Source organism: Pavona decussata, unplaced genomic scaffold (assembly GCF_977016875.1).
Source record: "Pavona decussata unplaced genomic scaffold, jaPavDecu1.1 SCAFFOLD_90, whole genome shotgun sequence".
NCBI lineage: Eukaryota > Metazoa > Cnidaria > Anthozoa > Scleractinia > Agariciidae > Pavona > Pavona decussata.
In genome coordinates this window covers 1,393,177-1,407,338 of record NW_028145507.1, presented here as the reverse complement: position 1 = coordinate 1,407,338, position 14,162 = coordinate 1,393,177, and the positions used below count along the sequence as shown (strand labels likewise).

Here is a 14,162-nt window from a genome sequence, read left to right as displayed (position 1 = left end):
CCATTTGACCCTTAAAAATGCGTTTTGCATCAAATCCACTCATGGAATACAAATCTTTCTTCAAAACTGTGTCTTGCTCCATTGTGGGTTCATAAGAGCGTTTTGCCAAGTTTTCACCATTTCTCGCTGAAAATTGCGTTTTGCATCAAACCCAGTCATGCAATATAACTCTTTCTTGAAAACTGTGTTTTGCTCTATTGTGAGTTGAAAACAGCATTTTTCAAAATTTTCACCAATTCTCGCTGAGAAATGGGTTTTGCATTAAATCCAGTCATGAAATACAACTCTTTCTTGAAAACTGTATTTTGCGCCATGGTGAGTTGATAACAGCGTTTTGCCACATTTTTACCAATTCTTGCTGAAATACAGGTTTTGCATCAAATCCACTCATGGAATGCAACTCTTTCTTGAAAACTGTATTTTGCGCTATGGTGAGTTAAAAACAGCGTCTCGATGCAATTCTCGCTGAAACGTGGGTTTTGCATCAAATCCACTCATGGAATACAACTCTTTCTTGAAAACTGTGTGTTGCTTTATTGTGGGTTGAAAACAGCGTTTTTCAAACTTTTCCCCAATTCTCACCGAAAATGCGTTTTCTATCAAATCCACTCATGGATTAAAGCTCTTTCTTTAATTTGTTTTTGCCTCCATTGTGGGTTAAAAAAAGCGATTTAACAAATTTTCACCATTTCCAGCAAAATATTGCGTTTTGCATTAAATCCACGCATGGAATACAAATCTTTTTCGAAAACTGTGTCTTGCTCCATTGTGGGTTGAAAACCGCGTTTTCCCAGATTTACACCATTTCTTATCAAAAAATGCGTTTTACATCAAATCCACTCGTGAAATTACACTCTTTCTCCAAAACTGTGTTTTGCACTATAGGGAGTTGAAAACAGCGTTTCGCCAAATTTTTACCAATTCTCGCTGAAAAATGGGTTTTGCATCAAATCCACTCTTGGAATACAAATCTCTTTTGAAAATTATGTTTTCCTCAATTGTGGGTTGAAAACAGCGTGTTGCCAAGTTTTCACCATTTCTCACGGAAAAATGCGTTTGACATGAAATTCACCCGTGAATTAAAACTCTTTCTTGAAAACTGTGTTTTGCGCTATGGTGAGTTCAAAACAGCGTTTCACCAAATTTTTACCAATTCTCGCAGAAAAATGGGTGTTGCATCAAATCCAGTCATGGAATACAACTCTTTCTTGAAAACTGTGTTTTGCACCATGGTAAGTTAAAAACAGCGTTTCGTCACATTTTCACCATTTCTAGCAAAAAAAATACGTTTTGCGTCAAATCCACTCATGAAATACAAATCTTTTTTGAAAACGGTGTTTTCCTCCATTGTGTGTTGAAAGCCGCGTTTTACCAAATTTAAACCATTTCTCACTAAAAAATATGTTTTGCATCAAATCCACTCATGGAATAAAACTCTTTCTTGAAAACTGTGTTTTGCGCCATGGTCAGTTGAAAACAACGTTTCGCTAAATTACCACAAATTCTGGCTGAAAAATGGCTTTTGCATCAATTCCAGTCATGCGATACAACTCTTTCTTGAAAACTGTGTTTTGCGCCATGGTCAGTTGAAAACAACGGTTAGCTAAATTATCACAAATTCTGGCTGAAAAATGGGTTTTGCATCAAATCCAGTCATGCAATACAACTCTTTCTTGAAAACTGTGTTTTGCTCCATTGTGGGTTCGTAAGAGCGTTTTGCCAAGTCTTCACCGTTTCTCGCTGAAAAATTCGTTTTGCATCAAACCCAGTCATGCAATATAACTCTTTCTTGAAAACTGTTTTGCTCCAATGTGGGTTGAAAACAGCGTTTTTCAAAATTTTGACCATTTTTGAAAATTGCGTTTTGCATCAAACCCAGTCATGCAATATAACTCTTTCTTGAAAACTGTGTTTTGCTCCATTGTGGGTTGAAAACAGCATTTTTCAAAATTTTCACCAATTCTCGCTGAGAAATGGATTTTGCGCCATGGTGAGTTGATAACAACGTTTCGCCACATTTTTACCAATTCTCGCTGAAATAAATGAGGAGAAGTCCAAAGACTACTGCAAAGCTGACACAACGTAATATATTTTAAAACAATATTTCGGCTGGCCAAACCAGCCTTCTTCAGGTTTAGGTGTTAATAAATTATATAAATGAAGTTACAATATTATATTATGGAGGATGTTGCAATACATAGGAGCGGCGGAAATGACGTTTACAAGGCGGTACCAAAGGAAAAGGAAATAAGTAAAATAAAATAAAAAAATTACAATTCATCACGTCTATTCAAACCCTGGGGTTCCAAGGTCCCCGCTAAATCTATAAGAAAAGACTCTCTGGCTTTTCTGATTGAATCACGTGAGGAGTGGATAACTTCAAGTGGTATTAGTTGCATGTCAGTGTGGCAGTGGTTAGGTTGAGAAAGAAAATGTTCAGAGACAGTAGTTGGTTTAAATGTAATGTTAGTTTTGTCAACTGGGCGTCTATGTTCGTTGAATCTGTCTTTGAGACGTCGCTTAGTTTCACCTATGTATTGTAGATGGCAGCGGTTACATTGTACCATGTAGATTAAATTTTTGGTGTTACAGGTTATGTGTGAAGTGATGTTACGGGTTTCGCCTGTGGAAGAAAATGTATAATGTTTAAGACCGTTAGTAATGTAAGGACAAGTGGCGCAATTTTGTCCACAGCGGAAAGATCCTGGTGGTGAATTAGTGTTGTTAGGAGCGGTGACAGTCGGTAGCTATGCTTTAACTAAAATGTCGCGAAGGTTGGAAGTGCGTCTGTAAGCGACGATAGGTGGGTGTTTAAAAACGTCCCTGCAACGGTCGGAGGAAAGTAATATGTTAAAATGTTTGCGTAATATATTAGAGAGGTGAGGAAGTGCTGGGTTATATGTAACGACAAAAGGTATGCGGTTAATAGAGTCGTTGCGGTTAGTTTGCAGAGCGTCAGTGCGAGAAATATTAGCAGCTCGTAGGAATTGTGAGTCAAGGAAGGTGTTATGATATCCTCGTGCGAGGAGATAAGCTTTTAATTCATTAATGCGGAGTTGAAATGTAGCGTTAGTAGAAGAGATACGGCGGATGCGAAGAGCTAAGCTAAATGGAATAGATGTTTTAGTATGTTGAGGATGGCATGATGAACTAAGATGTTGGTGTTTATCTGTAGGTTTAGTGTATAGGTCAGTTTGTATCGTGCCGTTATGTAGAGATACCACTACCTCGAGAAAAGGAACGTTAGTTAATGAGTGACTGCTAGTGAATTTAATAGTGGGATGAATATTATTGAGGTAATCGATGAAAATGTTAAGATGATCTAGACCTTCAGTCCAAATCATAAAAATATCATCAAGGAACCTCCACCAGGTATGGACATAAAAAGGAGCATTAGAGAGAGCGTTAGTTTCGAAAATGCCGAGAAAAAGGTTAGCAAATAAAGGAGCCATCTTAGTACCCATGGCAGTACCATGGACCTAAAGATAGTGTTGCTGATTAAATGTGAAGTTATTCATGGTCAGTATTATGCGTAAAAGGTCACAAAGTGTCTCAGTAGGAATGTGTTTGTCCGTACGAGTTTCAAGGAAATGACGGCAAGCATCAATTCCTTCGTTGTGTGGGATGTTGGTGTACAATGATGAAACGTCGAGAGTGACAAGCATGGCGTTACTAGGTAGAGTCTCAAGGCTAGAGAGTTTGTTAAGAAAGTCAGTAGTGTCTTTAATGTGCGAATCCAAGGAAGAGACGAGAGGGTTAATGTGGTAGTCAACGAATTGTGAGATGCGTTCTGTAGGGTGGCTGTTAGATGAAACTATGGGGCGTCCTGGGTTTCCAGTCTTGTGAATTCTAGGTAAAATGTAAAAGCGCCAGGTTTAACGTCAGTTTGTATAAGGTATTGTTTCGTCTTTTCGTCAATGTAGCCGTCTTTGAGCATGCGTTGAACGTAAATAGTAACTCGTTGTTGAATTTGGTTAGTTATGTCTCCGTCTTGTTTTCTGTAGAATTTAACGTCGTTAAGCTGTCGATTACATTCGTCTATGTACCAGGTTTTGTCCATCACTACCGTCCCAGAGCCTTTGTCGGCCGGTTTGATAACGTTGTCTTGTCGTTTCTTAAGATTCCCTAATGATTGTCGTTCGTGTGGGGTTAAGTTGTCGGTTATATGATTGAGATTAGAGGTGGAGATGTCATGTTTAATAGCATCTATGTATACGTTTAATGCTGAATCTCTGTTAGTGGGAGGCGTCCATGAGCTTTTGTTGCGGAATGGGTTAGTTGGGTTAGGATTAGAGGCGTTGTTATAATCGTGAAAGTATTCCGTAAGTCGCATGCGTCGTGTGAAGTAGAATTTAACGTAGTAAAGCTGTCGATTACATTCGTCTATGTACCAGGTTTTGTCCATCACTACCGTCCCAGAGCCTTTGTCGGCCGGTTTGATAACGTTGTCTTGTCGTTTCTTAAGATTCCCTAATGATTGTCGTTCGTGTGGGGTTAAGTTGTCGGTTATATGATTGAGATTAGAGGTGGAGATGTCATGTTTAATAGCATCTATGTATACGTTTAATGCTGAATCTCTGTTAGTGGGAGGCGTCCATGAGCTTTTGTTGCGGAATGGGTTAGTTGGGTTAGGATTAGAGGCGTTGTTATAATCGTGAAAGTATTCCGTAAGTCGCATGCGTCGTGTGAAGTCATTAATGTCAGCTGACACTTCTGACCAGTTAATACGTCTGGGTGTAGGGCAAAAGGTTAAACCGCCAGCAAGAACTGATGATTCGTCGTTAGGAAGTGGAGTTTGTGACAGGTTAATGACAGAGGTTGTGTCAAGTGTGATGGTTGTGCGAGTGTTACGTGGTTTGCGTTTACGGCGATTACGTGTACCGTTGGAGGCTTGTGAAATACAACTCTTTCTTGAAAACTGTATTTTGCGCTATGGTGAGTTAAAAACAGCGTTTCACCGCAATTCTCACTGAAATGTGGGTTTTGCATCAAATCCACTCATGGAATGCAACTCTTTCTTGAAAACTGTGTTTTCCACCATGGTAAGTTAAAAATAGCGTTTCCTCACATTTTCACCAATTCTCGCTGAAAAATGGGTTTTACATCAAATCCACTCTTGGAATACAAATCATTTTTGAAAACTGTGTTTTCCTCAATTGTGGGTTGAAAACAGCGTGTTGCCAAGTTTTTACCATTTCTCACGGAAAAATGCGTTTGACATCAAATCCACTCGTGAATTAAAACGCTTTCTTGAAAACTGTCTTTTGCGCTATGGTGAGTTCAAAACAGCGTTTCGCCGCAATTGTCGCTGAAATGTGGGTTTTGCATCAAATCCACTCATGAAATACAACTCTTTTTTGAAAACTGTGTGTTGCTTTATTGTGGGTTGAAAACAGCGTTTTTCAAAATTTTCACCATTTCTCGCCGAAAATGCGTTTTCTATCAAATCCACTCATGGATTAAAACTCTTTCTTTAAACTGTTTTTGCCTCCATTGTGGGTTGAAAACAGCGATTTGCCAAATTTTCACCATTTCTAGCAAAAAATTGCGTTTTGCATTAAATCCACTCATGGAATACAAATCTTTTTCGAAAACTGTGTTTTGCTCCATTGTGGGTTAAAAGCCGCGTTTTGCCAAATTTACACCATTTTTCATCAAAAAATGCGTTGTACATCAAATCAACTCGTGAAATATAACTCTTTCTTGAAAACTGTATTTTGCGCTATGGTGAGTTAAAAACAGCGTTTTGCCGCAATTTTTCGCTGAAATGTGGGTTTTGCAGCAAATCCATTCATGGAATACTCTTTCTTGAAAACTGTGTGTTGCTTTAATGTGGGTTGAAAACAGCGTTTTTCGAAATTTTCACCATTTCTCGCCGAAAATGCGTTTTCTAACAAATCCACTCATGGATTAAAACTCTTTCTTTAAACTGTTTTTGCCTCCATTGTGGGTTGAAAAGAGCGATTTGCCAAATTTTCACCATTTCTCATCAAAAAATGCGTTTTACATCAAATCCACTCGTGAAATAAAACTCTTTCTTGAAAACTGTTTTGCACTATGGTGAGTTGAAAACAGCGTTTCGCCAAATTTTACTAATTCTCGCTGAAAAATGGGTTTTGCATCAAATCCACTCCTGGAATACAAATCTTTTTTGAAAATTATGTTTTCCTCAATTGTGGGTTGAAAACAGCGTGTTGCCAACTTTCCACTATGTCTCACGGAAAAAATGTGTTTGACATCAAATCTACTCGTGAAATAAAACTCTTTCTTGAAAACTGTGTTTTGCGCTATGGTGAGTTGAAAACAGGGTTTCGCCAAATTTTACCAATTCTCGCTGAAAAATGGGGTTTTGCATCAAATCCACTCATGGAATACAACTCTTCCTTGAAAACTGTGTTTTGCGCCATGGTAAGTTGAAAACAGCGTTTCGCAAAATTTTTACCAATTCTCGCAGAAAAATGGGTTTTTCATCAAATCCAGTCATGGAATACAACTCTTCCTTGAAAACTTTGCTTTGCACCATGGTAAGCTGAAAACAGCGTTTCGTCAGATTTTCACCAATTCTCGCTAAAAAATGGGTTTTGCATCAAATCCACTCTTGGAATACAAATATTTTTTGAAAACTGTGTTTTCCTCAATTGTGGGTTGAAAACAGCGTGTTGCCAAGTTTTCACAATTTCTCACAGAAAAATGCGTTTGACATCAAATCCACTCGTGAATTAAAACTCTTACTTGAAAACTGTGTTTTGCGCTATGGTGAGTTCAAAACAGCGTTTCGCCAAATTTTTACCTATTCTCGCAGAAAAGAAGGTTTTGCATCAAATCCACTCATGGAATACAAATCTTTTTTGAAAACGATGTTTTCCTCCATTGTGTGTTGAAAGCCGCGTTTTGCCAAATTTAAACCATTTCTCACTGAAAAATACGTTTTGCAACAAATCCACTCGTGGAATAAAACTCTTTCTTGAAAACTGTGTTTTGCGCCATGGTGAGTTGAAAACAGCGTTTCGCCACATTATCACCAATGCTCGCTGAAATATGGGTTTTGCATCAAACCCAGTCACGGAATAAGACTCTCTTGAAAACTGTGTTTTGCTCCATTGTGGGTTCGTAAGAGCGTTTTGCCAAGTCTTCACCGTTTCTCGCTGAAAAATGCGTTTTGCATCACACCCAGTCCTGCAATATAACTCTTTCTTGAAAACTGTTTTTCTCCAATGTGGGTTGAAAACGGCGTTTTTCAAAATTTTCACCATTTCTCGCTGAAAAATGCGTTTCGCATTAAATCCACTCATGAAATAAAACTCTTTCTGGAAACTATTTTTTCCTCCATTGTGGGTAGAAAAGAGCAATTTATTAAATTTTTTGCTATCTCTAGCAAAAAAATGCATTTAGCATCAATCCACTCATGGAATACAACTCTTTTTTGAAAACTGTTTTCCTCAATCGTGTGCTGAATGCCGCGTTTTGCCAAATTTAAACCATTTCCTACTGAAAAATGCGTTTTGCATCAAATCCACTTATGGAATGCGCTATTTTGGGTTAAAAACAGCGTCTTTAAAAATAATAACCATTTTTCGCTGAAAAATGCGTTTTGCATCAGATCCAGTCATGGAAAACAACTCTTTTTTTAAAACTATGTCTTGCTCCATTGTGGATTGAGAAAGGCGTTTGGTCAAATTTTTACCATATGTCGCAGAAAAATGTGTCTTCCATCAAATCCACTCATGGAATAATACTCTTTCTTGAAAACTGAGTTTTGATCCATTTTAGGTTGAAAACAGCGTGTTGCAAAAGTTTCACCATTCGTCCCTTAAAAATGCGTTTTGCATCAAATCCACTCATGGAATAAAAAACTTTTTCCAAAACTATGTCTTGCTCCATTGTGGGTTAATTAGAGCGTTTTGCCACGTTTTAACCATTTCTCGCTGAAAAATGCGTTTTACATTAAACCCAGTCATGCAATATAACTCTTTCTTGAAAACTGTGTTTTGCTCCATTGTGGGTTCATAAGAGCGTTTTGCCAAGTTTTCACCATTTCTCGCTGAAAATTGCGTTTTGCATCAAACCCAGTCATGCAATATAACTCTTTCTTAAAAACTGTGTTTTGCTCCATTGTGGGTTGAAAACAGCGTTTTTCAAAATTTTCACCATTTCTCGCTGAAAAATTCCTTTTTCATCACACCCAGTCATGCAATATAACTCTTTCTTGAAAACTGTTTTTCTCCAATGTGGGTTGAAAACGGCGTTTTTCAAAATTTTCACCATTTCTCGCTGAAAAATGCGTTTCGCATCAAATCCTCTCATGAAATAAAACTCTTTCTGGAAACTATTTTTTCCTCCATTGTGGTTAGAAAAGAGCAATTTAACAAATTTCTTACTATCTCTAGCAAAAAAATGCATTTAGCATCAATCCACTCATGGAATACAAATCTTTTTTGAAAACTGTTTTCCTCAATCGTGTGCTGAATGCCGCGTTTTGCCAAATTTAAACCATTTCCTACTGAAAAATGCGTTTTGCATCAGATCCAGTCATGGAAAACAACTCTTTTTTTAAAACTATGTCCTGCTCCATTGTGGATTGAAAAAAGCGTTTTGTCAAATTTTTACCATATGTCGCAGAAAAATAGGTTTTGCATCAAATCCACTCATGAAATAATACTCTTTCTTGAAAACCGAGTTTTGATCCATTTTAGGTTGAAAACAGCGTGTTGCAAAAGTTTCACGATTCGTCGCTTAAAAATGCGTTTTGCATCAAATCCACTCATGGAATAAAAAACTTTTTCCAAAACTATGTCTTGCTCCATTGTGGGTTAATTAGAGCGTTTTGCCACGTTTTAACCATTTCTCGCTGAAAAATGCGTTTTACATTAAACCCAGTCATGCAATATAACTCTTTCTTGAAAACTGTGTTTTGCTCCATTGTGGGTTGAAAACAGCGTTTTTCAAAATTTTGACCATTTCTCGCTGAAAAATGCGTTTCGCATCAAATCCACTCATGGAATAAAACTCTTTCTGGAACCTATTTTTTCCTCCATTGTGGGTTGAAAACAGCAATTTATTAAATGTTTTACTATCTCTAGCAAAAAAATACATTTAGCATCAATCCACTCATGGAATACAAATCTTTTTTGAAAACTGTTTTCCTCAATCGTGTCCTGAAAGCCGCGTTTTGCCAAATTCAAACCATTTCCTACTGAAAAATGCGTTTTGCATTAAATCCACTCATGGAATAAAACTCTTTCTTGAAAACTGTGTTTTGCGCTATTTTGGGTTAAAAACAGCGTTTTTAAAAATTATCACCATTTTTCGCTGAAAAATAAGTTTTGCATCAGATCCAGTCATGGAAAACAACTCTTTTTTTAAAACTATGTCTTGCTCCATTGTGGATCGAGAAAAGCGTTTTGTCAAATTTTTACCATATGTCGCAGAAAAATGTGTTTTGCATCAAATCCACTCATGAAATAATACTCTTTCTTGAAAACTGAGTTTTGATCCATTTTAGGTTGAAAACAGCGTGTTGCCAAAGTTTTACCATTCGTCGCTTAAAAATGCGTTTTCCATCAAACCCACTCATGGAATAAAAAACTTTTTTCTAAAACTGTGTCTTGCTCCATTGTGGGTTAATTAGAGCGTTTTGCCACGTTTTAACTATTTCTCGCTGAAAAATGCGTTTTGCATTAAACCCAGTCATGCAATATAACTCTTTCTTGAAAACTGTGTTTTGCTCCATTGTGGGTTGAAAACAGCGTCTTTAAAGATTGTCACCATTTCTCGCTGAGAAATGCGTTTTGCATCAAATCCACTCATGGAATACAACTCTTTCTTGAAAACTGTGTTTTGCTCCATTGTGGGTTGAAAACAGCGTTTTTCAAAATTTTCACCATTTGACCCTTAAAAATGCGTTTTGCATCAAATCCACTCATGGAATAATACTCTTTCTTGAAAACTGAGTTTTGATCCATTTTAGGTTGAAAACAGCGTGTTGCAAAAGTTTCACTATTCGTCGCTTAAAAATGCGTTTTGCATCAAATCCACTGATAGAATAAAAAACTTTTTGCAAAACTGTGTCTTGCTCCATTGTGGGTTTATTAGAGCGTTTTGCCACGTTTTAACCATTTCTCGCTGAAAAATGCGTTTTGCATTAAACCCAGTCATGCAATAAAACTCTTTCTTGAAAACTGTGTTTTGCTCCATTGTGGGTTGAAAACAGCAACTTTAAACATTGTCACCATTTCTGGCTGAGAAATGCGTTTTGCATCAAATCCACTCATCGAATAAAACTCTTTCTTGAAACTATTTTTTCCTCTACTTTCGGTTAAAACAAGCGTTTTGCCAAATTTTAATGATTTCTAGGAAATAAACGCGTATTGCTTTAAGTCCACTTATGGAATACAAATCTTTTTTGAAAACTGTGTTTTCCTCCATTGTAGGTTGAAAAAAGCGTGTTGCCAAGTTTTCACCAATATTCGCTGTAAAATGGGTGTTGCATTAAATCCAGTCAAGGAATAAAAGTATTTTTTTAAGAATGTGTTTAATCTATTTTAAGATGAAAACAGCGTTTTTCCAAATTTTCACCATTTGACCCTTAAAAATGCGTTTTGCATCAAATACACTCATGGAATACAAATCTTTCTTCAAAACTGTGTCTTGCTCCATTGTGGGTTCATAAGAGCGTTTTGCCAAGTTTTCACCATTTCTCGCTGAAAATTGCGTCTTGCAACAAACCCAGTTATGCAATATAACTCTTTCTTGAAAACTGTGTTTTGCTCTATTGTGGGTTGAAAACAGCATTTTTCAAAATTTTCATCAATTCTCGCTGAAAAATAGGTTTTGCATTAGATCCAGTCATGAAATACAACTCTTTCTTGAAAACTGTATTTTGCGCCATGGTGAGTTGATAACAGCGTTTCGCCACATTTTTACCAATTCTCGCTGAAATACAGGTTTCGCATCAAATCCACTCATGGAATACAGCTCTTTCTTGAAAACTGTATTTTGCGCTATGGTGAGTTAAAAAAAGCTTTTCGCCGCAATTCTCGCTAAAATGTGGGTTTTGCATCAAATCCACTCATGGAATACAACTCTTTCTTGAAAACTGTGTGTTGCTTTATTGTGGGTTGAAAACAGCGTTTTTCAAAATTTTCACCATTTCTCGCCGAAAATGCGTTTTCTATCAAATCAACTCATGGATTAAAACTCTTTTTTTAAACTGTTTTTGCCTCCATTTTGGGTTGAAAAGAGCGATTTGCCAACTTTTTACCATTTCTTGCAAAAAATTGCGTTTTTCATTAAATTCACGTATGGAATACAAATCTTTTTCAAAAACTGTGTTTTGCTCCATTGTGGGTTGAAAGCCGCGTTTTCCCAGATTTACACCATTTCTTATCAAAAAATGCGTTTTACATCAAATCCACTCGTGAAATTAAACTCTTTCTTGAAAACTGTGTTTTGCACTATGGTGAGTTGAAAACAGCGATTCGCCAAATTTTTACCAATTCTCGCAGAAAACAAGGTTTTGCATCAAATCCAGTCATGGAATACAACTCTTTCGTGAAAACTGTGTTTTCCACTATGGTAAGTTGAAAACAGCGTTTCGTCACATTTTCACCAATTCTCGCTGAAAAATGGGTTTTGCATTAAGTCCACTCTTGGAATACAAATTTTTTTTGAAAATTGTGTTTTCCGCAATTGTGGGTTGAAAACAGCGTCTTGCCAAGTTTTCACCATTTCTCACGGAAAAATGCGTTTGACATCAAATCCACTCGTGAATTAAAACTCTTTCTCGACAACTGTGTTTTGCGCTATGGTGAGTTCAAAACAGCGTTTCGCCAAATTTTTACCAATTCTCGCAGAAAAATGGGTGTTGCATCAAATGCAGTCATGGAATACAACTCTTTCTTGAAAACTGTGTTTTGCGCCATGGTAAGTTGAAAACAGCGTTTCGTCACATTTTCACCATTTCTAGCAAAAAAATACGTTTTGCATCAAATCCACTCATGGAATACAAATCTTTTTTGAAAACGGTGTTTTCCTCCATTGTGTGTTGAAAGCCGCGTTTTGCCAAATTTAAACCATTTCTCACTGAAAAATACGTTTTGCATCAAATCCACTCATGGAATAAAACTCTTTCTTGAAAACTGTGTTTTGCACCATGGTCAGTTGAAAACAACGTTTCACTAAATTATCACAAATTCTGGCTGAAAAATGGGTTTTGCATCAAATCCAGTCATGCAATACAACTCTATCTTGAAAACTGTGTTTTGCGCCATGGTGAATTGAAAACAGCATTTCGCCACATTATCACCAATTCTCGCTTAAATATGGGTTTTGCATCAAACCCAATCATGGAATAAAACTCTCTTGGAAACTGTGTTTTGCTCAATTGAGGGTTGGAAGAGCGTTTTGCCAAGTCTTCACCGTTTCTCGCTGAAAAATGCGTTTTGCATCAAACCCAGTCGTGCAATATAACTCTTTCTTGAAAACTGTGTTTTGCTCCATTGTGGGTTGAAAACAGCGTTTTTTAAAATTTTCACCATCTCTCGCTGAAAAATGCGTTTTGCATCAAACCTAGTCATGCAATATAATTCTTTCTTGAAAACTGTTTTGCTCCAATGTGGGTTGAAAACAGCGTTTTTCAAAATTTTGACCATTTCTGAAAATTGCGTTTTGCATCAAACCAAGTCATGCAATATAACTCTTTCTTGAAAACTGTGTTTTGCTCCATTGTGGGTTGAAAACAGCATTTTTCAAAATTTTCACCAATTCTCGCTGAGAAATGGGTTTTGCATTAAATCCAGTCAGGGGGTGTCATGCGTGGACTCGACCCGAGGGTGCGCGTTTTCTGATCGGTGCTAAAAACCTTCGCAAAATCGTAAATGTTTAACCGACATAATCTCCTAGAACGTTGAGAATTGCCGTAAAAAATAACTTGATACCCCAATGACAAGAGGAGGCCGCAAGATTAAACGAAGCGACCGTAGTTCGACTGAAGAAGAACCACATGAATCTAAACGGCAAAACATGGCGGCCAAGAGCCAACAAGAAAAGACAAGAGAAGAAGCGGAAGAGCCGAGTTTGGCCGATATTAGAAACATGCTCGGTGGAATCGAATCCAAGATATCCGCTATCCTGCCATCAAATAACGAATTATCCAGCGAACTAGCCGAACTGAAGAATGCACTCGAAGCTCAAAAGAGGAAATTAAATGACACGAAAGAGTTACTTGAGAAGACGATGAATCTTAACTTACAACTGAAAGAAGAACTTGGTCAGGCTCCAGATAAAATCAAGGAGCAGGCCGAAGAAATAGCGGAACTATATGATTTTCAAGATGAATTGGAGCAATATACAAGGAAAAATTCAGTGGAGATATGTGGCATCCCTGAGAGTGCTTACGAATCAACAGAGAAGGCGGTGTTGAAAATCTCTGGAGCTCTCAACGTTGCAATATCGCCTGAAGACATCGAGATTACCCATCATCTTAATAGGAAAGGAGTTGAAAAAGGTATCAGACCTATTATAGTAAAATTTATTAGCCACAAAGTTAAATCTAAATTGTACAAATCGAGAGCAAAACTTAAAGACGTTTGCGTACATCAGCTTTTTCCAAATTATTCGGCGGCAGTCAGCAGCAAGGAGGGCGGGCGTATCTTCATAACTGAAAACTTAACTAGTTCTAGGAGAAAGGTATTGATGAAGGCAAATCAAATGCGTAAAGACGGATTATTAGTTAGCTGTTGGACATTAGATGGGAAAATCTACATAAAAACATCGCCAGATGGAAATCCTGTCAGGATTTATGCAGAAGACGACCTTAAAAATATCTAATCCAGTAGTTCTTCTTTAAGATTGTTAAATAATTTATTGCCTTCTATATTTCTTAATTAACTTTGCGAAGGAACAGGCTAAGGTTATCGAGGAAGGGACCTCGTATATTTAGTTAATTGTTTAAGTGTATTTTGTAAGTCGCTGCCTCGACGTGTAAGTGTTAAATTTTACTGTTGTGTTTGTGTGTGAATACCATTTATAATGCAAGCAAATGAAAAATGTGCAGTTTTATCCCTTAATGTACGGGGAATAAGGGACAATGTCAAAAGGAGGAGTATCTTTTCATATCTTAAAGACCAAAATGCCTTGTTTTATTTTCTTCAAGAAACTTTCTC

General features: G+C 37.2%; 1 protein-coding gene and 1 pseudogene across 1 annotated transcript; one reads left to right on the top strand and one right to left on the bottom strand.

Annotated features, from left to right (window-relative positions):
• Positions 1-2,440: 2,440 nt before the first annotated feature.
• On the bottom strand, positions 2,441-4,678 carry LOC146474377 (uncharacterized; annotated as a pseudogene).
• An 8,270-nt stretch (positions 4,679-12,948) lies between these two features.
• On the top strand, positions 12,949-13,827 carry LOC146474376 (uncharacterized). Its single transcript, XM_085117157.1, has one exon. It carries the CDS (start codon positions 13,021-13,023, stop codon positions 13,825-13,827), a length of 807 nt encoding a protein of 268 aa, XP_084973283.1. The 5' UTR covers positions 12,949-13,020.
• The last annotated feature ends 335 nt before the right edge of the window (positions 13,828-14,162 follow it).

What these genes read in the sequence shown, in the direction of transcription:
- LOC146474376 (XM_085117157.1), top strand. Translation starts at nt 13,021, where the DNA reads ATGGCGGCCAAGAGCCAACAAGAAAAGACAAGAGAAGAAGCGGAAGAG.